The sequence below is a fragment of the Salmo salar genome, chromosome 01 (assembly GCF_965601325.2).
Source record: "Salmo salar chromosome 01, fSalSal1, whole genome shotgun sequence".
In the NCBI taxonomy this organism is placed as follows: domain Eukaryota; kingdom Metazoa; phylum Chordata; class Actinopteri; order Salmoniformes; family Salmonidae; genus Salmo; species Salmo salar.
Window position 1 is genome coordinate 167,076,058 of NC_138291.1, and position 21,355 is coordinate 167,097,412.

The following is a 21,355-nucleotide window of genomic DNA, read 5'->3' on the forward strand; positions in this document are numbered from 1 at the left end:
CGTCTATCACTGTGTCCCATCTCATTTCAGGATTGTCAACAGAAAAATACATAAAGAGAATGAAGCTCCCATACTCCTAAACATTTTTTTTTGTGGATAGTGAATTCACTCATGGTAAACATGACTGTTGTCATTTTCCCTCTATCCTCTCTTCCTATTTTCTCTCTATCCTCGCTTTCTCTCTCCTTCTCTACTCTCTCCCTACTCTCCTTTCTCTCTCTACTTTCTCTCTCCTTTCTCTACTTTCTCTCTCTACTCTCCTCTCTCTACTCTTTCTCTCTCTACTCTTTCTCTACACTCTACTTTCTCTCTCTCGACTCTCTCTCTCGACTCTCTCTCTCTCGACTCTCTCTCGGCTCTCTCTCTCTCTCTCGGCTCTCTCTCTCTCTCTCTCTCTCTCTCGGCTCTCTCTCTCTCTCTTGACTCTCTCTCGGCTCTCTCTCTCTCTCTCGGCTCTCTCTCTCTCTCTCTTGACTCTCTCTCGGCTCTCTCTCTCTCTCTCGGCTCTCTCTCTCTCTCTCGGCTCTCTACTTTCTCTCTCTCTACTCTCTCTCTCTACTCTTTCTCTACACTCTACTTTCTCTTTCTCGACTCTTTCTCTCTCTACTTTCTTTCTCTCTCCTCTACTCTCTTTCTCTCTCTACTTTCTTTCTCTACTTTCTTTCTCTCTCCTCTCTCCAGCTGACAATAGGAACAGAAAGAAGGTGGACCCTAACAAGAGAATGCGTGACTTCTCTGCTTTTAAGCACACAGAGAACGAGTGCAGGGTGAAGATCTCTCCTCAACTGATGCTGGCTGCTCATCGCTTCCTGGCTACAGGTGAGTTGACTATCACCTGACAGGAAGTACCATACCATGGTATTATAGTTAACAACTTAACACAGGTCAACCAGATGGCATTCCAGTGGAGATTTGTCGGTTACACTTGACTTAAAGCCTGAAGGTATAACGCTTTAACTTGTTATAAGCGTTTATGAGACTTTATAATGTCATTAAAAAAAGGAATCTCTATATCAACAAAATTGTTGGTATTTAGTCAGGATGATGTTGGGTCATACATCCTCATAACAAGTCTTACAGTGTATAACTGCATCCTGTTCATGTGTTCTACAGCCTTTAGTGTGACTGATTTGTCTAAATTGATGGTAGAATCTGGAAGTGATGTCTGGGTGTGTGTCTGTGCCCAACAGAGGTGAGTCTGTTCAGTCCCAGTCAGGTCACTGAGAAGGTCTTACTGAGGATTCTGAGGCACCCTGACGTCATCCAGGAGATCAAGTTCAACGACAGCGACAAGCGCTCTGCTCTGCACTACATCTACGAGAGAGGCAAACCTGTCGACTACTTCATACTCATTCTGCAGGTACACAGTACATGCACACGTGCAGTCACACACGTAGTCCAACACCAATGCAATATCTATCCTCATCTTCTAGGTAGACGGCTCACTCACAGCTTTAAACACACAGACTGGATTAAGGTGAACAGTGTGATTCCTGTGGTGTGACTAAGCACTTGAGCACAATGTATATATGGGTGGGTGTGAAGCTTGCTGGGGGGCAGACCTGCCCTTCACTAATTGATCCCTCTTATGTAAGGAGAGACTGAGGGGGGAAGGGAAGAGAAAGGGAGAAGAGGGGAGCAAGGAAGGGTGGAGATGGAGAGTAGAGAAGACATGACTAGAGTCAGGTGGAAAGGTGAAGGAAGGAGAGGAGACAATGGGTCGAAGAGAGCGAGGATTGGAAAGGGGAGGAAAATGGAATGATAATTCAAGAGGGGAGAGGACAGGCCAAGTGTTTCTGCTCCCACTGCCAGTGAATTAGCATAAACTAATCCCTCCCCTGTTCTCCTCTCCTCCCCTGTTCTCCTCTCTCCTCCCCTGTTCTCCTCTCCCCTCCCCTGTTCTCCTCTCCCCTCCCCTGTTCTCCTCTCCCCTCCCCTGTTCTCCTCTCCCCTCCCCTGTTCTCCTCTCCTCCCCTGTTCTCCTCTCCCCTCCCCTGTTCTCCTCCCCCTCCCCTGTTCTCCTCTCCTCCCCTGTTCTCCTCTCCCCTCCCCTGTTCTCCTCTCCTCCCCTGTTCTCCTCTCCCCTCCCCTGTTCTCCTCTCCCCTCCCCTGTTCTCCTCCCCTCCCCTGTTCTCCTCTCCTCCCCTGTTCTCCTCTCCTCCCCTGTTCTCCTCTCCTCCCCTGTTCTCCTCTCCTCCCCTGTTCTCCTCTCCTCCCCTGTTCTCCTCTCCTCCCCTGTTCTCCTCTCCTCCCCTGCACCAAGATATGAGAGAGAGAGGGGGGGGGGGGGGTTCACACACAAGTAACCCAACCACTCCAGTGTCCCTGCACATTGTAAATATGGTATTGGCACTGACCCTGGATCTGACCCAGTATGTAGCTACTGAACCTGGATCTGACCCTGTATGTAACTACTGACCCTGGATCTGACCCTGGATCTGACTACTGACCCTGGATCTGACCCAGTATGTAGCTGCTGACCCTGGAGACGCTTACACTGACACACACACACAGCGAGAGAGGGGGAGACGCTGACACACACAGCGAGAGAGGGGGAGACGCTGACACACACAGCGAGAGAGGGGGAGACGCTGACACACACAGCGAGAGAGGGGGAGACGCTGACACACACAGCGAGAGAGGGGGAGACGCTGACACACACAGCGAGAGAGGGCGAGGCTCACAGCTACTCACAGTCACTTTAGTGTCATTCTCATTAACACAAGAATCACATCCCTGCTTAAGTTGGCACTGTGCTATATCAGGCAGACACACACACACACACACACACATTAGTCCACCCTGACTGCAGACCGATAAAGCCTTCTGTGTATGCCAAGCCCACAGACACACACACACTGCCCCACAGAGCACATCACTAAATCACAGCCTGGATTACCTCTCCCTTAGTGGCAGTCAGGCCAAGGTTACCCATCCCCCTGCTGGGGGGATTACCCAGATCACCCTGGGGCAGAGATCAGGGCGATGACTCTTGGTTTTCCCATCAGTCACTTCATCACGCCTGTCAGTGTGGGAGGTTTGGGTCTCTTTTCTGAGCAAGGTCAAAGCACTACAAGTGTACATACCATAGCCTACCACAATCCACTCAAAGACAATACATCAACACACACTTACCTAGGCTTTGCCCTCAGAACCCAATCCCCCTATGTGTGTGTGATACTCTGTTGTTGACACACAAGGTGACACTGTGCAGATACACTGATGGCAACATGAGCACAGCTGCTCTGGTACCACCATTCAGGAAGGTGTGTGTGTGTGTAGGGGGGGGTCATCTCCAGGAGGTCTTTGGGATCACTGTACAACTTGTTCTTCCTGACTAAAACTATGACAAAAACAAGATGAGATGCCCTTGGAAAAAACCATACCCATTACAAATGACTTTTCATTTTAGTCAATGAAAATGTGACGAGGCGACAATTCCACATGAGACTAATGGACAGCTCATTTGACACGAAGCTCCCTTTTCATTTCATGCAGAATATTTCATGCAATCCTCTCGTTGGCAGAATTGACTTGTTTCAGTTGCACAGTCTGATTGAGCTGTTCCTGGCTCTCCTGCACAGTTCCCCGGAGGTCACTTCAGTCACTCGTCAATCTTTTGAACTGATGCGAAGCCGGGAGCCTTCACTTCTAACTAACCTCAGCTAGAAACAATGTTTACTCTCTCTCTTACTGTCCTGGAGGATATTTTAGCTTTGATCACACCAGAAGCTCTATTTTGTCATGTGTTCTGTTATTCATTCATCTGTATTGCCTCTCCAGCGAAGCAGTCCGCTAATGCGAGTTGCAGTTTCTTTTTTTCCTATGGGAAAAACCATAGCTATACTAGTACAGTAATACTTCTGGGATTTCTGGAAATGCTTACCCCCCCTTAACAGGTATGATGGGAAGAAAATCTGAATTGTAAATTGTTTAACCTGTAGCCAAGGCTTTATAGCCTATGTGGTTAATTGTGGCTGGTGTTGTTTACAATCTGCCACAATATCAATGTTTCCAGCTAATTTATACGAGGCCAAGTTGGACAAGACCATGTGAACGTGATGGAAGTGTGAGGGTGCCTAAATATTCATTATTTAATAGAAGAAAACAAATGCGCTGACTATTATCTGACTAAAATGTCTGTGACTAAAACTAGACTAAAATTGTCCTGAGTTTTAATCGACTGATAATAACTAAAACTAATGAAGGATGAAATGACTCAAATGTGACTAAGACTAAAAGGTATTTAAAGACTAAAACTAATAGCTGCCAAAATGAACCCTGATTGGGGTGTGTTGATCCAGGGTGTGTTGACATGAAACCCTCAGGGTGGGTGTGTGACACAGCATGCACACCTGCACTTTGATATAATATTGATGAGATTGCCAGGGTTTTCTTTCACCCTGTTAGGAGAGCTCTCTCAAAGAAACGTAGCAGATAGATCAGACATCACTCTCGCAGTACAAATAGAATAATAACAATCCATAATTATCATGTTATAATAATCCCATAAATCCATAATCCTGGGCAGAAATCCTATCATCAGATGCTCAGCCTTAACTTGACAGTGTAAATCATGCATGGAATATCAATGGTTAGGGTTCTGGCCTTTATGGGTCGATCAGTGATCAAACAACACCAGTGAAACTGTAGACACTGTGTGTGTGTTCATGTGTATGACATGAAGGTAGGTATCCGCACACTGATGAATGGACGTTTTACTGCACATACTCCAGGTGTACTCATCAGTGTATGGGTACTTATCTTTATGTAATTAGGTCACTGGGTGTGTGTACGTCACTGGGCGTCACTGTGTGCGTTACTGTGGGCGTTACTGTGGGCGTTACTGTGGGCGTTACTGTGGGCGTTACTGTGGGCGTTACTGTGGGCGTTACTGTGGGCGTTACTGTGGGCGTTACTGTGGGCGTTACTGTGGGCGTTACTGTGGGCGTTACTGTGGGCGTTACTGTGGGCGTTACTGTGGGCGTTACTGTGTGCGTTACTGTGTGTTCCTCAGGGCCGAGTGGAGGTGGAGGCTGGAAACGAGAACATGAAGTTTGAGACAGGACCCTTCTCCTACTATGGAGTCATGGCACTTAGCACAGCGTCACTGGGTGAGCACACACACACACACACACACACACACACGTACTGTATACAGTATATGATCAGACAAAAGACAAGCAATGCACAAAGACAAACACAAAGCCTCTCTCTCTCTAACTTTCTCTAACTTTCTCTGTCATACACACTGGCAGGAACACAAACAATCACCTTGGTTCAGTCAGACAGTATTTCTATCCTGTTTTTCTAGTGTGGTTGTTATATTTCTGAAACACCAGCTTCACTGACCAACATCCATAAATGTTCAACTCCTACACACACACACACACACACACACACACACACACACACACCAGAGTAGATAGTGCTCCTACTCAGCTCACAATGAGGCGTTTGTGTTGGAAAAACTCACAATGAGGCGTGTGTGTTGGAAAAACTCACAATGAGGCGTGTGTGTTGGAAAAACTCACAATGAGGCGTGTGTGTTGGAAAAACTCACAATGAGGCGTGTGTGTTGGAAAAACTCACAATGAGGCGTGTGTGTTGGAAAAACTCACAATGAGGCGTTTGTGTTGGAAAAACTCACAATGAGGCGTGTGTGTTGGAAAAACTCACAATGAGGCGTGTGTGTTGGAAAAACTCACAATGAGGCGTGTGTGTTGGAAAAACTCACAATGAGGCGTGTGTGTTGGAAAAACTCACAATGAGGCGTGTGTGTTGGAAAAACTCACAATGAGGCGTGTGTGTTGGAAAAACTCACAATGAGGCGTTTGTGTTGGCAGGAGGGGTGGACGACTCATAATAATATTCAGATCTGTGCGAATGGAATTGTATCAAACACCTGGAAACCATGGAAACCATACCACTGATCCCGCTCTAGTCATTACCACCAGCCCATTCTGCCACCAGCCCCCTGTGGTGTGTGTGTGTGTAATGTCTTAGGAGATCCAACAGAAGACAGAAATGTGATCTACAGATGACGTATTAAACAGGTAGAAGGAAACACACACCTGTGTCACCCTTAAAGGAGGGGAAGGTGTTTATATCCCAGTGACTGGGATGTGTGTGTGTGTGTGTGTGGAGAGAGAGAGAGAGAGAGAGAGAGAGAGAGGGCTTAGTTGGCAGGAAGGTGATGATGCCACAGGGCTGGAATTGTGATACCAACTATGGGTAGTATTGGGACCTTTCAGGTGACTCACACTCCCTGATACAGAGAGCGGTGTTTAGTCCCACGTGAGCTGGAGTTGTTGAAATGTGTCTCTGAAACCAGATCTCTTTAGAAACACTGCTGCCACCTAGTGGTCAGATACCAGTATGACCAGCAGCCTCCCTTAAAGATTTGACAATATAATCAGTGTGCTGAGAGTCATAAAATGGAATTAAGTTAGGCTTTCTATGCTGTCAGTAGTGTAACTAGTCCTGTAGATGGCGCTACACATTCAGACATAAGCAGAGTAGGTTCTGGTTGTCGAAAGCCTTTTAAAGTTAAACCCAAATATTACCAATACAGGACAAACGGGTTCTTTTCTCTCTCTCCCCTGTCTTCCTTTCTCTTCTCTCTCTCCATCTGTCTCTGTCTAATATCTCTCTGTAATAGTGTTGTCTGTGTATGATGTGTATGCATGTGCTATATGCTCTGTACTGTACTGCTGCCTACATGTCAAACTGTGTCCAACTCACATCTGTGTCTGATGTCACTCAGTTAAGCCCCTACCATTGGTCTGTCTGCCTCCAATCTGACCTTTGAAAATGACGAGTCACTCAGGGCGAATCTGATATTGCACCCTAACCCCAATGTAGTGCACTAATTTAGGCCAAAGCCCTATGTGGCTAACCCTGGCCAAAAGTAGTGCACTATAGTAGGGAATAGGGTGCCATTTTAGACACAGACTCAATGTATTGTTCACTAAATGTATATGATGTATAGAGGTGATCATGTCAAAGTGCTCTGTGAAGGAGAAAGGTTTGTGTGTCTTCAGGTCAGTCTGGGCGAGAGAGGCAGATTTAAGTCCTACAGTGCTGTTACTGCCTACCGATGAGTAAACGAGAGCGTCTCTCTCTCTCCCCCTTCTGCCCACCCCTCTCTCAGCCGTCACTCCCCCTCTCTCCCCCTCAATGGCGTCCCCCCCTCCACGACGCCTCTCTCTTAAGAGATTCTCTCTGTTCTCTCGCTTCCCAGGTAAAGAACCAACTACCCTAAGGGGAGGGGTAACATGGGGGAGGGGAGAGGGGTCACTTTATATGCCAAAATCACATTTAAGTTTCCCTCCCATCATCCTCTTCTTCAGAGCCCTGCTCCAGCAAGTACAACCTGACCAGCGTGGAGATCCACTAGAATATCCATACCTTACATACAGTGGAAGTACAACCTGATAGACAAACAGCGTGGAGATCCACTAGCCTCCCAAGTACAACCTGATAGACAAACAGCGTGGAGATCCACTAGAATATCCATACCTTACATACAGTGGAAGTACAACCTGATAGACAAACAGCGTGGAGATCCACTAGAATATCCATACCTTACATACAGTGGAAGTACAACCTGATAGACAAACAGCGTGGAGATCCACTAGAATATCCATACCTTACATACAGTGGAAGTACAACCTGATAGACAAACAGCGTGGAGATCCACTAGAATATCCATACCTTACATACAGTGGAAGTACAACCTGATAGACAAACAGCGTGGAGATCCACTAGAATATCCATACCTTACATACAGTGGAAGTACAACCTGATAGACAAACAGCGTGGAGATCCAGTAGAATATCCATACCTTACATACAGTGGAAGTACAACCTGATAGACAAACAGCGTGGAGATCCACTAGAATATCCATACCTTACATACAGTGGAAGTTATACTAATTGTTTGTTTTAAGTAGAGTAAACACTAAAACATTTTAACTCCCAAACGACTCTTAACTCCCAAGATCTATTCCTTCTCTGCTGGTCTTATTCCCTCTGGAAACCAGCAGTTACAAAGGTTTAGTAATCTAATCAGGCCCTCAAGCCTCTAATGCTTTTCTCCAGAGATGATAGCAGACTCACAGTAGCCTGGTCAAACCAGACTGAACGCCGGTCGAGATAACAGTCAGCGGCACTAATGCTAGTTAATAACGCTATTTTAGCATAACGCATATCTACGCTCCACATCACTCTCAGTGGAGTGGGATGGTATTAAATTATTCATGGTTTGGTGGACAAGCCGGTCCTCTGCAGTCATCTCTTTCTAGGAGTGACTGAGTGATGTGGTGCAATTCTTACTCTGCCTGGTAATTGCTGATGCTGACAGCTGAGCCCTATACGGTATGTGATGCTAACAGACCGAGTGCCACATCAGTGGGTTCGTCCCCAGTCAGCAGGACAGAGCAGAGGAGCCTGTGACAACATTACTCAGTTTAGTGCTGTTGACGGGTCCTATTCCAATGAGGTTAGGGTTTACAAGTTATATATTATGCATCTCGCCTTTCTTCCTTGGTCTCTTCCTTGGAATAATAGCTTATCTACTTTCCTCTGTACTGGTTTCACCAACCTTATGTTAGATCAGTAACGTGGAAGGAAGTGTGGAAGGTTGGACAGTAGGGAGTAAGTGTGGAAGGTAGGGCATTACGGAGGAAGTGTGGAAGGTAGGGCAGTAGGGAGGAAGTGTGGAAGACAGGGCAGTAGGGAGGAAGTGTGGAAGACAGGGCAGTAGGGAGGAAGTGTGGAAGGTAGGACAGTAGGGAGGAAGTGTGGAAGGTAGGGCAGTAGGAAGGAAGTGTGGAAGGATACTGCAGTAGGGAAGAAGTGTGGAAGGTAGGGCAGTAGGGAAGAAGTGTGGAAGGTAGGGCAGTAGGGAAGAAGTATGGAAGGTAGGGCAGTAGGGAGGAAGTATGGAAGGTAGGGCAGTAGGGAGGAAGTATGGAAGGTAGGGCAGTAGGGAGGAAGTGTGGAAGGTAGGGCAGTAGGGAGGAAGTGTGGAAGGTAGGGCAGTAGGGAGGAAGTGTGGAAGGTAGGGCAGTAGGGAGTAAGTGTGGAAGGTAGGGCAGTAGGGAGTAAGTGTGGAAGGTAGGGCAGTAGGGAGTAAGTGTGGAAGGTAGGACAGTAGGGAGTAAGTGTGGAAGGTAGGACAGTAGGGAGTAAGTGTGGAAGGTAGGACAGTAGGGAGTAAGTGTGGAAGGTAGGACAGTAGGGAGTAAGTGTGGAAGGTTGGACAGTAGGGAGGAAGTGTGGAAGGTAGGGCAGTAGGGAGGAAGTATGGAAGGTAGGGCAGTAGGGAGGAAGTGTGGAAGGTAGGGCAGTAGGGAGGAAGTGTGGAAGGTAGGGCAGTAGGGAGGAAGTGTGGAAGGTTGGACAGTAGGGAGTAAGTGTGGAAGGTTGGACAGTAGGGAGTAAGTGTGGAAGGTTGGACAGTAGGGAGTAAGTGTGGAAGGTTGGACAGTAGGGAGGAAGTGTGGAAGGTTGGACAGTAGGGAGGAAGTGTGGAAGGTAGGACAGTAGGGAGGAAGTGTGAAAGGTAGGACAGTAGGGAGTAAGTGTGGAAGGTTGGACAGTAGGGAGGAAGTGTGGAAGGTAGGACAGTAGGGAGGAAGTGTGGAAGGTAGGGCAGTAGGGAGGAAGTGTGGAAGGTAGGGAGGAGAGGTGGAAGGTAGGGCAGTAGGGAGGTAGTGTGGAAGGTAGGGAGGAAGTGTGGAAGCACGGACAGTAGGGAGGATGTGTGGACGGTAGGGCAGTAGGGAGGACGTGTGGAAGGTAGGGCAGTAGGAAGGAAGTGTGGAAGGATACTGCAGTAGGGAGGACGTGTGGAAGGTAGGGCAGTAGGGAGGACGTGATGAAGGTAGGGCAGTAGGGAGGACGTGATGAAGGTAGGGCAGTAGGGAGGACGTGATGAAGGTAGGGCAGTAGGGAGGACGTGTGGAAGGTAGGGCAGTAGGGAGGACGTGTGGAAGGTAGGGCAGTAGGGAGGAAGTGTGGAAGGATACTGCAGTAGGGAGGAAGTGTGGAAGGTAGGGCAGTAGGGAGGACGTGTGGAAGGTAGGGCAGTAGGGAGGAAGTGTGGAAGGTAGGGAGGAAGTGTGCAAGGTAGGACAGTAGGGAGGAAGTGTGCAAGGTAGGACAGTAGGGAGGAAGTGTGCAAGGTAGGACAGTAGGGAGGAAGTGTGCAAGGTAGGACAGTAGGGAGGAAGTGTGCAAGGTAGGACAGTAGGGAGGAAGTGTGCAAGGTAGGACAGTAGGGAGGAAGTGTGCAAGGTAGGACAGTAGGGAGGAAGTGTGCAAGGTAGGACAGTAGGGAGGAAGTGTGCAAGGTAGGACAGTAGGGAGGAAGTGTGCAAGGTAGGACAGTAGGGAGGAAGTGTGCAAGGTAGGACAGTAGGGAGGAAGTGTGCAAGGTAGGACAGTAGGGAGGAAGTGTGCAAGGTAGGACAGTAGGGAGGAAGTGTGCAAGGTAGGACAGTAGGGAGGAAGTGTGCAAGGTAGGACAGTAGGGAGGAAGTGTGCAAGGTAGGACAGTAGGGAGGAAGTGTGCAAGGTAGGACAGTAGGGAGGAAGTGTGCAAGGTAGGACAGTAGGGAGGAAGTGTGCAAGGTAGGACAGTAGGGAGGAAGTGTGCAAGGTAGGACAGTAGGGAGGAAGTGTGCAAGGTAGGACAGTAGGGAGGAAGTGTGCAAGGTAGGACAGTAGGGAGGAAGTGTGCAAGGTAGGACAGTAGGGAGGAAGTGTGCAAGGTAGGACAGTAGGGAGGAAGTGTGCAAGGTAGGACAGTAGGGAGGAAGTGTGGAAGGTTGGACAGTAGGGAGGAAGTGTGGAAGGTTGGACAGTAGGGAGGAAGTGTGGAAGGTAGGACAGTAGGGAGGAAGTGTGGACAGGTAGGACAGTAGGGAGGAAGTGTGGAAGGTAGGACAGTAGGGAGGAAGTGTGGAACGTAGGACAGTAGGGAGGAAGTGTGGACAGGTAGGACAGTAGGGAGGAAGTGTGGAAGGTAGGACAGTAGGGAGGAAGGTTGGAAGGTAGGGCAGGTAGGAAGGAAGTGTGGGAAGGATACTGCAGTAGGGAGGATGTGTGGAAGGTAGGGCAGTAGGGAGGAAGTGTGGAAGGATACTGCAGTAGGGAGGACGTGTGGAAGGTAGGGCAGTAGGGAGGACGTGTGGAAGGTAGGGCAGTAGGGAGGACGTGTGGAACGTAGGACAGTAGGGAGGAAGTGTGGACAGGTAGGACAGTAGGGAGGAAGTGTGGAAGGTAGGACAGTAGGGAGGAAGTGTGGACAGGTAGGACAGTAGGGAGGAAGTGTGGAAGGTAGGACAGTAGGGAGGAAGTGTGGAAGGTAGGACAGTAGGGAGGAAGGTTGGAAGGTAGGGCAGTAGGAAGGAAGTGTGGAAGGATACTGCAGTAGGGAGGAGGTGTGGAAGGTAGGGCAGTAGGGAGGATGTGTGGAAGGTAGGGCAGTAGGGAGGAAGTGTGGAAGGATACTGCAGTAGGGAGGAAGTGTGGAAGGTAGGGCAGTAGGGAGGAAGTGTGGAAGGTAGGACAGTAGGGAGGAAGTGTGGACAGGTAGGACAGTAGGGAGGAAGTGTGGAAGGTAGGACAGTAGGGAGGAAGTGTGGAAGGTAGGACAGTAGGGAGGAAGGTTGGAAGGTAGGGCAGTAGGAAGGAAGTGTGGAAGGATACTGCAGTAGGGAGGAGGTGTGGAAGGTAGGGCAGTAGGGAGGATGTGTGGAAGGTAGGGCAGTAGGGAGGAAGTGTGGAAGGATACTGCAGTAGGGAGGAAGTGTGGAAGGTAGGGCAGTAGGGAGGACGTGTGGAAGGTAGGGCAGTAGGGAGGACGTGTGGAAGGATACTGCAGTAGGGAGGAAGTGTGGAAGGTAGGGCAGTAGGGAGGAAGTGTGGAAGATAGGACAGTAGGGAGGAAGTGTGGAAGGTAGGACAGTAGGGAGGAAGTGTGGAAGGTAGGACAGTAGGGAGGAAGTGTGGAAGGTAGGACAGTAGGGAGGAAGTGTGGAAGGTAGGACAGTAGGGAGGAAGGTTGGAAGGTAGGACAGTAGGAAGGAAGTGTTTAAGATAGGCAGTAGGGAGGAAGTATGGAAGGTAGGACAGTAGGGAGGAAAAGTATTTTCATGATATTGGAGCAGGGTCAGGGACTTAGAATGAGTGATACCAATTTCTTTGGACCTTTGGAACTGCTGGACTACACAGTACAGATTGAGGGAAAGGAAGGAGGATGGAAGGAACTTGCTGGATGGGGCTCTAGGTGGAGCCACTGCTCCACGGCACTACCTCTCATCTCTGACCTTTAACCCCTGACCCCTTCTACCTAGTTGCCTTAACCAATGGTCTAGGTTCAGATCTTTTCTCATTGCCCTACTGGTTACATTTTGGGTAATCTGATCCTAGATCTGTGGTTAAAGGCCATGTTCTACCTTGCGCCACTACTACCTGATCCTGTCACTAGCATAGAATTAGAGTTCTATGATCACTGCTCTACTTCTGACCCTCCCTACTTCCTATAACTAATACTTCCCTAGACCATTCCCCTAGGCACTTGTATAGATCTAAAAAGAGTAGATGGGTACAGGCAATATGAGGCCAGTTTGACCCGGCCTACCCAAAGACAAGGTGGGCTCTACCTCATTACCTATCCAATGTTTTCAGAAGTGTGCCTAGAAGGAACAAACTACACACTCCTTCTCCCCACTTCCCCTAACCAACACACACACACTCATCATGTCCAGACCCCTTCCCCCTCCCACCAAGCCAATCAGAGCCTCGTTTGCATGGCAGGCAGATCCCAGGGCCATGAAAACTCAACGAGATCAAACGCCACAGAATCCTGGTTGTTGATTGGTAGCCATAATGCCATCACCCTTGGTCCTGGCTGTTGATTGGTCCCCATTACTCCCGATCCGTATATATAACCACTTCCTCCTCTAATCACCAGTCAATCATACCCAACCTGTGTCTTTGTGTTTCCATATGTTTGTGTTGCATATATATACCTGTTGCTCTCTGCTGCTGTGTGGGACACCGGGGGGGGTGTGTGTGTGTGTGTGTGTGTGTGTGTGTGTGTGTGTGTGTGTGTGTGTGTGTGTGGAGACATGGCTGTAGTGGCTGCTGACGTTGGTGCGTATCATGTGTGTCTGCATGCCTGTGTTGTGTGTCCACTAACCTCCAGCATCCATCCAGTGATTTATACCACACTGTGTCTCACTAACTTCATCTGTGTCTGAATTACTGCTGTCAGAGCCATGACATTCTACTGTACAATCATGTTCTGCTCTGTTCTCCTCTGTTCTGTTCTCCTCTGTTCTGTTCTCCTCTCCCCTGTTCTCCTCTCCCCTGTTCTCCTCTGTTCTGTTCTCCTCTGTTCTGTTCTCCTCTGTTCTGTTCTCCTCTGCCCTGTTCTCCTCTCCCCTGTTCCCCTCTGCCCTGTTCTCCTCTGCTCTGTTCTCCTCTCCTCTGCTCTGTTCTCCTCTCGTTCTGTTCTCCTCTCCCCTGTTCTCCTCTCCCCTGTTCTCCTCTGCCCTGTTCTCCTCTCCCCTGTTCTCCTCTCCCCTGTTCTCCTCTCCCCTGTTCTCCTCTCCCCTGTTCTCCTCTCCCCTGTTCTCCTCTCCCCTGTTCTCCTCTGTTCTGTTCTCCTCTCCCCTGTTCTCCTCTCCCCTGTTCTCCTCTGCCCTGTTCTCCTCTGCCCTGTTCTCCCCTGTTCTCCTCTCCCCTGTTCTCCTCTCCCCTGTTCTCCTCTCCCCTGTTCTCCTCTCCCCTGTTCTCCTCTCCCCTGTTCTCCTCTCCCCTGTTCTCCTCTCCCCTGTTCTCCTCTGCCCTGTTCTCCTCTCCCCTGTTCTCCTCTGCCCTGTTCTCCTCTGCCCTGTTCTCCTCTGCCCTGTTCTCCTCTGCCCTGTTCTCCTCTCCCCTGTTCTCCTCTCCTCTCCCCTGTTCTCCTCTCCCCTGTTCTCCTCTCCCCTGTTCTCCTCTCCCCTGTTCTCCTCTCCCCTGTTCTCCTGTCCCCTGTTCTCCTCTCCCCTGTTCTCCTCTGCCCTGTTCTCCTCTCCCCTGTTCTCCTCTCCCCTGTTCTCCTCTCCCCTGTTCTCCTCTCCCCTGTTCTCCTCTCCCCTGTTCTCCTCTGCTCTGTTCTCCTCTGCTCTGCTCTCCTCTGCCCTGTTCTCCTGTCCCCTGTTCTCCTGTCCCCTGTTCTCCTGTCCCCTGTTCTCCTGTCCCCTGTTCTCCTCTCCCCTGTTCTCCTCTCCCCTGTTCTCCTCTCCCCTGTTCTCCTCTCCCCTGTTCTCCTGTCCCCTGTTCTCCTGTCCCCTGTTCTCCTGCTCCCCTGTTCTCCTCTCCCCTGTTCTCCTCTCCCCTGTTCTGCTCCCTGTTCTCCTGTCCACTGTTCTCCTGTCCACTGTTCTCCTGTCCCCTGTTCTCCTGTCCCCTGTTCTCCTCTCCCCTGTTCTGCTCTGTTCTCCTCTCCCCTGTTCTGCTCTGTTCTCCTCTCCCCTGTTCTCCTCTCCCCTGTTCTCCTCTCCCCTGTTCTCCTCTGTTCTCCTCTCCCCTGCTCCTCCTCCTCTGTTCTCCTCTCCCCTGTTCTCCTCTCCTCTGTTCTCCTCCCCGTCCCCTGTTCTCCTCTCCCCTGTTCTCCTCTCCCCTGTTCTCCTCTGTTCTCCTCTCCCCTGTTCTCCTCTGTTTTCCTCTGCTCTGTTCTCCTGTGTTCTCCTCTGTCTGTGCATGTGCATGCATGTATGTGTTTACCTAATATATGTGTGTGTGCATGCATTCATGTGGGTGCGAGTGAATGTGTGTGTTCTTGTGTGAATGTGTGTAGGTGTATTATTCCAAGCTCACCCACTCTCTCCCTCTCCGTATCCCAGAGTTCCGTTCTCCTACTCACAGCAGTGGTCTGAACCGCTCGGCGTCGCTGAGCTGCACTGAGCGTGGCGCTCCCGGAGAATGCAGCTCGGTAACCGCTAGCAACACGCAGGTCACCACCTGCCAGTACACACCAGACTTCTACGTACGGGCTCTTACTGACCTGCAGTATGTCAAGGTAACACTCTCAACTTTAACCCCTGACCTTGACTTTTAAGCTGCTTATAACTCTACGTATATCTTAGTCACCTTCATGCTGACAGCACTATTATGTCTAGTAGTCACACATACTTGGTGAGGGTTTGTTTTATAACAGGGCCTTGGTCTATCTATACTCTCCCGTCCTAACACTCTGTCGCTTTCTTCTCCTCTCCTCAGATCACTCGTTCCCAGTACCAGAACGGTCTGCTGGCGTCTAGGCTGGACAGCACCCCCCAGTCACCCGAGGGGAGCCACCCCCACCTGAACAGCACCTCCGCATCCCTGCCCCCCATCACCACCCCAGCCTTTCCCCGCATCCCTCTCCCCTTGGCCACCCCACCCTTCAAACGCCCCCTTGCCATCCCCCAGCCCACCCCTCCTCCCACCGACCGTACACCCTTACCCCAAACCACCACCCAAGTCAATCCCCACCCGGCCCAGCCCCTGCCCCAATCCACCCCTCACCCACCTCCATCTTCCTCCTCATCCTCTCTCCCCCACCTGCCGCATCCCCTCACCTCTCTCCCCCCCAAATCCCCCCCTTCTGCGAGGCCAGGGGGGGAGAATGGGCCAGGTGAGATGACCTCTCTGCTCTCTGAGCAGCCACAGAACTGCCTGGGTGGCACACGCAGGCCCAGCTACCCACAAACACACACACAACACCCTCACACACACCAACACCCGCACACACACATGCACACCATCAGTCATGCACACACCGAGAGCACCATCTGACAACTACCCATGAGGGGGGTTTGTTAAGATGTGTTAAAATAAATACACACACACATTCCCTTCTCAAGTTCTGTTGGCCCTGACTGACACTATCCCTGGAGCACTGGAGGATTCTAAGGAGCAAGGTGCATTATGGGAATCCTCCTGTCCCCTATCCTCCCTCCCTCCCCCTATCCTCCCACCCTCCCCTGCCCCCTATCCTCCCTCCCTCCCCCTATCCTCCCACCCTCCCCTGCCCCCTATCCTCCCACTCTCCCCTGCCCCCTATCCTCCCTCCCTCTCCCTATCCTGCCCCCTATCCTCCCTCCCTCCCCCTATCCTCCCTCCCTCCCCTGCCCCCTATCCTCTCGCTCTCCCCTGCCCCCTATCCTCCCTCCCTATCCTCCCTCCCTCTCCCTATCCTCCCCCTATCCTCCCTCCCTCCCCCTATCCTCCCTCCCTCCCCTGCCCCCTATCCTCCCACTCTCCCCTTTCACCTATAATGCCCCCCCCCTACCCTCCCCTCCTACCCCCCTCCCCTGCCCCTCCTATCCTCCCACCCTCCCCTGCCCCCTATCCTACCACCCTCCTCTGCCCCCTATCCTCCCACCCACCCTCCCCTGCCCCCTATCCTCCCACCCTCCCCTGCCCCCTAACCTCCTACCCTCCCTTGACCCCTATCCTCCCACTCTCCCCTTTCCCCTATAATGCCCCCTATCCTCCCACCCTCCCTTGACCCCTATCCTCCCACTCTCCCCTTTCCCCTATAATGCCCCCTATCCTCCCACCCTCCCTTGCCCCCTATCCTCCCACTCTCCCCTGTCCCCTATAATGCCCCCTATCCTCCCACCCTCCCTTGCCCCCTATCCTCCCACTCTCCCCTGTCCCCTATAATACCCCCTATCCTCCCACCCTCCCTTGCCCCCTATCCTCCCACTCTCCCCTGTCCCCTATAATGCTACCTATCCTCCCACCCTCCCCTGTCCCCTATCCTCCCACCCTCCCCTGTCCCCGCTACCTCCTCCCACCCTCCCCTGTCCCCTATCCTCCCACCCTCCCCTGCCCCCTATCCTCCCACCCCCCTCCCCTGCCCCCTCCCACCCCCCGCCCCTCCTCCCACCCTCCCCTGCCCCCTCCCCCCCCCGTCCCCATCCTCCCACCCTCCCCTGCCCCCTATCCTCCCACCCTCCCCTGCCCCCTATCCTCCCACCCTCCCCTGCCCCCTATCCTCCCACCCTCCCCTGCCCCCTATCCTCCCACCCTCCTCTGTCCCCTATCCTCCCACCCTCCCTTGCCCCCTATCCTCCCACTCTCCCCCTTCCCCTATAATGCCCCCTATCCTCCCACCCTCCCTTGCTCCCTATCCTCCCACTCTCCCCTGTCCCCTATAATGCCCCCTATCCTCCCACCCTCCCCTGCCCCCTATCCTCCCACCCTCCTCTGTCCCCTATCCTCCCACCCTCCCTTGTCCCCTATCCTCCCACTCTCCCCTGTCCCCTATAATGCCCCCTATCCTCCCACCCTCCCTTGTCCCCTATCCTCCCACTCTCCCCTGTCCCCTATAATACCCCCTATCCTCCCACCCTCCCTTGTCCCCTATCCTCCCACTCTCCCCTGTCCCCTATAATACCCCCTATCCTCCCACCCTCCCTTGTCCCCTATCCTCCCACTCTCCCCTGTCCCCTATAATACCCCCTATCCTCCCACCCTCCCTTGCCCCCTATCCTCCCACTCTCCCCTGTCCCCTATAATGCCCCCTATCCTCCCACCCTCCTCTCAAGATGGGAGAAGAAGGAGACCAGGAGCACTGGTGTGTTACGCACTAGTGCGGAGACCATGTGTGATGTATCTAGTCTCTGTTATACGGTTCTGTCTGTGTGTGTGTGTGAATACATCTGTGTGTGCGTGTGTGTGTGTGTGTGTCAGTGTTACGGATGCTGCAGACACAGCCTGGGATCAGCTATGTGGGTGAGGAGGACAGAGGAGGGGGTGATATACACCCCAGCCTATAGCATGTTTATTGTATGTGTTAATTCTCTGCCCTCAGGTTTTGGGTAAAATATATATAATATGACCTGAAAAATGTTTTTAAAGAGAAATGTAGCAATATTGAGAGAGTCATGCATTTTTAGCTTAGTGTTCACTGTGAACCCTCACCCACACATCTCTACCTGTGTTCTCTCTAAAAACCTTCTGTCCCACTCCCCTCCCACATGCCCAGTTTCCATGGCAATGACTTTCGAACCACCCCCCTCAATGGAACATTCTCATGAGGGAGTCCTAGAATCTTGGTTCGTTTATTTTTGTTTATTTTTGTTTGTCTGTTCTTTCTTTTTTCCAAAGATGGCGATTTCCCCAAAAAGTCAACTAGAAGGTTGTGAGTAGATGAGTGTTAAAGATAGCGATTGTTGCGTTTGGGGTCTGTTTACACAAGGGCTATACAGGAGAGTAAGGATTTGTGTGTGTACCTCCTGGGCTGCATCTCATTTTGGGATTTTTGTGGAATGAAACACACTAGAAGTGATTGATTAGCTGACCCTGTCAGGCCTATCAGGCTGGGTGGGGGTGGGATTACTGGAAGGGAGGAGTTGGCTGACTGATTGACTAACAGGTGGGTTTGTTTAACACAGACCCACCTCCTGACCAGAGATGTGAAGTGTATTATATTATGAATTATTTAAATATAAATAGTAATATTTATTTATTACTTTGTGTGTGTATATATATATATATATATATATATATATATATAAGAGAGAGAGATTTATTTGATGTCAAATGTTTTATATTCTATAGATTTTATTTTGTTGAAAACTTTCAAAACTCCATGTACTGTGACTGATGACACTGACACTCCAGAACAGACTTTACTACTGTATTGCAACCAACTCCTCCTAGCACCTACACACTCACACACCTAACTGTGAACAGAGCTCAATTCGACTATGATACTAGCTTCTTTTCCTGTTTATATCATTTCACTTAAGCAGTGGAATAGCACTTGGGTGTCTGAGACACTGTGGTTTAACATTATTGGCTGCTTTGGAGTGATGTCACAATGGAGTTTAGAGTTCCGAGTGTTACTGTGTGATGTCACAATGGAATATCGAATTCACTGTTTTCAGGGGTGATGTCACAATGGAGTTCAAAGTTCCCATTTGTGATGTCACAATGAACTTTAGAATTGAGAGTTTTATTGTGTGATGTTAGTCAGTGAGTGGTGGTTGGCACTGCTAATGACCTGAAAACAGGCATGTCAGCTCTACCAGAATGTTCCCTTCCCATTTATATTGTATGTACTCCAAAAATGACATTCCAAAACAGGGGATCCACAATTGACCATTCAGATTCAATGTGATGTAGGTGTTATTGTGTGTATAAGTGAAATTGTTACACGCTCTGTGCCCAGGCTTGCTGTCTATGGCTAGATATGGTGTCTATAACACATATAGAGGAACTGTAGGACTGGGCTCTCCTCCAGAGGAATGGACACAGAGCTTAGAGATGACTGTCTCTCCTTCACCGTGCATTCTTTATGGATGGAGGGCAGACCAGATATATAACGCTGCTATCATGAAAATCTACCGATCTTGAGCCCCAGAGATATATGAACTGACAATGAAGTAACTCAAGCAACCGTCAACATGAAGGAAAACAACTTGATAAAGATTGATTTACACACATGAATTTGGTAAGAAAATCACTAACTGTGAGGTAGAACTGAGTATTTATTCTGTTCCACAGGCAAGAGTTCATACCTGAATTTTAAGAGTATAGCACATATTAGAATGAATAGAACTGACACAAGCCCCTTAGTACAGGGTATTGAATGGGGTCGTCTATTCTAGGATTTTCTAAGTCTATGGTGGGTGTGGCCTTACACACTACTTCACACAGAAACCCTAGACCTGACTGCTGGTTCACATAGGTCACTTGTAGAATTCGGTCTTACTGGTTGTGTTACAGTACTGGTCTGGTTGCCAGTCTAGCCACTGGTTGGCTGTGATGCTCCTAGTCTCTGTACCAGGAACGGTGATGTTAGGAAAGCATTGTTCGAATACTTAGAAATGTTGTATTTATTTGAAAAGTAATAATATTCTGTTTTTTGTTATGTGTTCTCTTGTGAAATGGGCTTCCATTTACGACAATCGCGTCTATCAACGGGTTATTGTGACAGGCGAAGAGATGTTATATATTTCCTGCTTGTATTATGTTACTGTAAATACTACTGTATATGAAGAAACAGGCATTTGTCTGCTATATTGTGTGTAATTGGAGTAAGCGAGGATGCCTATATGGAACACATGTATAAAGTAGCCTCTGTGAGAATACTTACCGGAGATAAAAACGTATATCTCTTTAGACTAAGATGTTTTACTAGGAAGACATTGAAATAGCAATAAAAACATTGCTTGGATTTGACCACAAAGAACATTTCTCTCTTTCTCTCTGATTTATTTTTTCCCCCCAGCTGAAGTAGCCTTCTGTAGCATTTAGTAACACTGACCGTGAATTGTCATTTGACATGAATGATCAAAGTCACAGCACTGTGGTAGCGTAGCTGGCTGTTAGCTGGCTGTTAGCTGGCTGTTAGCTGGCTGTTAGCTAGCTGTTAGCTGGCTGTTAGCTAGCTGTTAGCTGGCTGTTAGCTGGCTGTTAGCTGGCTGTTAGCTGGCTGTTAGCTGGCTGTTAGCTAGATGTTAGCTGGCTGTTAGCTGGATGTTAGCTGGCTGTTAGCTGGATGTTAGCTGGCTGTTAGCTGGATGTTAGCTGGCTGTTAGCTAGATGTTAGCTGGCTGTTAGCTAGATGTTAGCTGGCTGTTAGCTAGATGTTAGCTGGCTGTTCGCTGGCTGTTAGCTGGCTGTTAGCTAGCTGTCTGGGCAGACTATCATGCCTCCTTCCCCTCTTTTCCTTTCCTAATTTTTTTTCCTCTCTTCCTCCCCTCTTCCCTCTTTTCCGGTCCTTTCTTTACCCACTCCCCAAGCTTCTATGCTCCTCACACCCCCACTTCTCCCCTCCTTCCCTTCTCTCTACCCCCTTCTTCCCTCTCGCTGGTCAAGTAATGTTTAAATTCTTTGACTTCTGATCTGAACATTCCTATAAGCTTTTTTTAATGTCCAGCTCCTGGTGGGATGGTTGTCCAGCTCCTGGCGGGATGGTTGTCCAGCTCCTGGCGGGATGGTTGTCCAGCTCCTGGCGGGATGGTTGTCCAGCTCCTGGTGGTTGGATCCTGGCGGGATGGCAGAGCTTAACTGGCAGCCAGGCTCTGTTGTGTGGTTGTTAGCTCAGCCCCAGTGTTGTGATTAGACCTGGGACCTAGACGAGGAGGTATAAAGATTCCTGGTGCTGTATTCTCAGACCAGAGACCGCTTTTCCACTGTGGGTGGTTGATTCACCGGTGGCTGGTAGAGGTGATGACTGGGGAGACACGAGGGTGCCATACTAGCCTGTCTGCCAGTTACTATGTGGCCATTGTCACGCCAATGACTATATATACTGAACAAAAATATAAACGCAACATGCAACAGTTTCAAAGATT

General features: G+C 49.9%; 1 protein-coding gene across 1 annotated transcript in view; it reads left to right on the forward strand.

Annotated features, from left to right (window-relative positions):
- Nucleotides 1-16,005, forward strand: part of cnnm4a (cyclin and CBS domain divalent metal cation transport mediator 4a) — a 30,239-nt gene extending 14,234 nt beyond the window's left edge. The window contains exons 3-7 of the mRNA XM_082956008.1: nt 682-819; nt 1,191-1,360; nt 5,018-5,114; nt 14,903-15,078; nt 15,279-16,005. Coding sequence (XP_082812134.1) covers nt 682-819; nt 1,191-1,360; nt 5,018-5,114; nt 14,903-15,078; nt 15,279-15,836 — 1,139 coding nt within the window. The 3' untranslated portion in view covers nt 15,837-16,005. The remainder of the gene's footprint in view (nt 1-681; nt 820-1,190; nt 1,361-5,017; nt 5,115-14,902; nt 15,079-15,278) is intronic.
- Nucleotides 16,006-21,355: the final 5,350 nt, after the last annotated feature.